Source organism: Apis dorsata, unplaced genomic scaffold (genome assembly GCF_000469605.1).
Source record: "Apis dorsata unplaced genomic scaffold, Apis dorsata 1.3 scaffold_1028, whole genome shotgun sequence".
In the NCBI taxonomy this organism is placed as follows: domain Eukaryota; kingdom Metazoa; phylum Arthropoda; class Insecta; order Hymenoptera; family Apidae; genus Apis; species Apis dorsata.
In genome coordinates, this window is record NW_006264127.1 from 6,346 (window position 1) to 6,610 (window position 265).

A 265-nucleotide genomic window follows, 5' to 3' on the forward strand; every position below is an offset into this window, starting at 1 on the left:
TTACTTTAAAAACATTTTTTTTTTATTATTTACCCATAATGTATTACACCCAACTTGTGGTGCTGACATCATATTCATTTGATTATTTACATGATTTATTTGATCAGAATATGATTCTGTATAACGTTTATTCACTGAATCTGGTGGCATACTCATTGGATTTGATGGTTGACTTGGATACTGAAATTAAAGATTCAACATTTTTTTTTAATTATATTATACATATTATTACAACATATATTATATATTTTTAATTATATTATAT

General features: G+C 22.3%; 1 protein-coding gene across 1 annotated transcript in view; it reads right to left on the reverse strand.

Annotated features, from left to right (window-relative positions):
• The window catches only part of LOC102681923 (protein transport protein Sec24B), a 9,437-nt gene that overhangs the window by 6,086 nt on the left and 3,086 nt on the right, over positions 1–265 (reverse strand). The window contains exon 3 of the mRNA XM_031514502.1: positions 34–180. Within this exon, the coding sequence (XP_031370362.1) occupies positions 34–180 (147 nt within the window). The remainder of the gene's footprint in view (positions 1–33; positions 181–265) is intronic.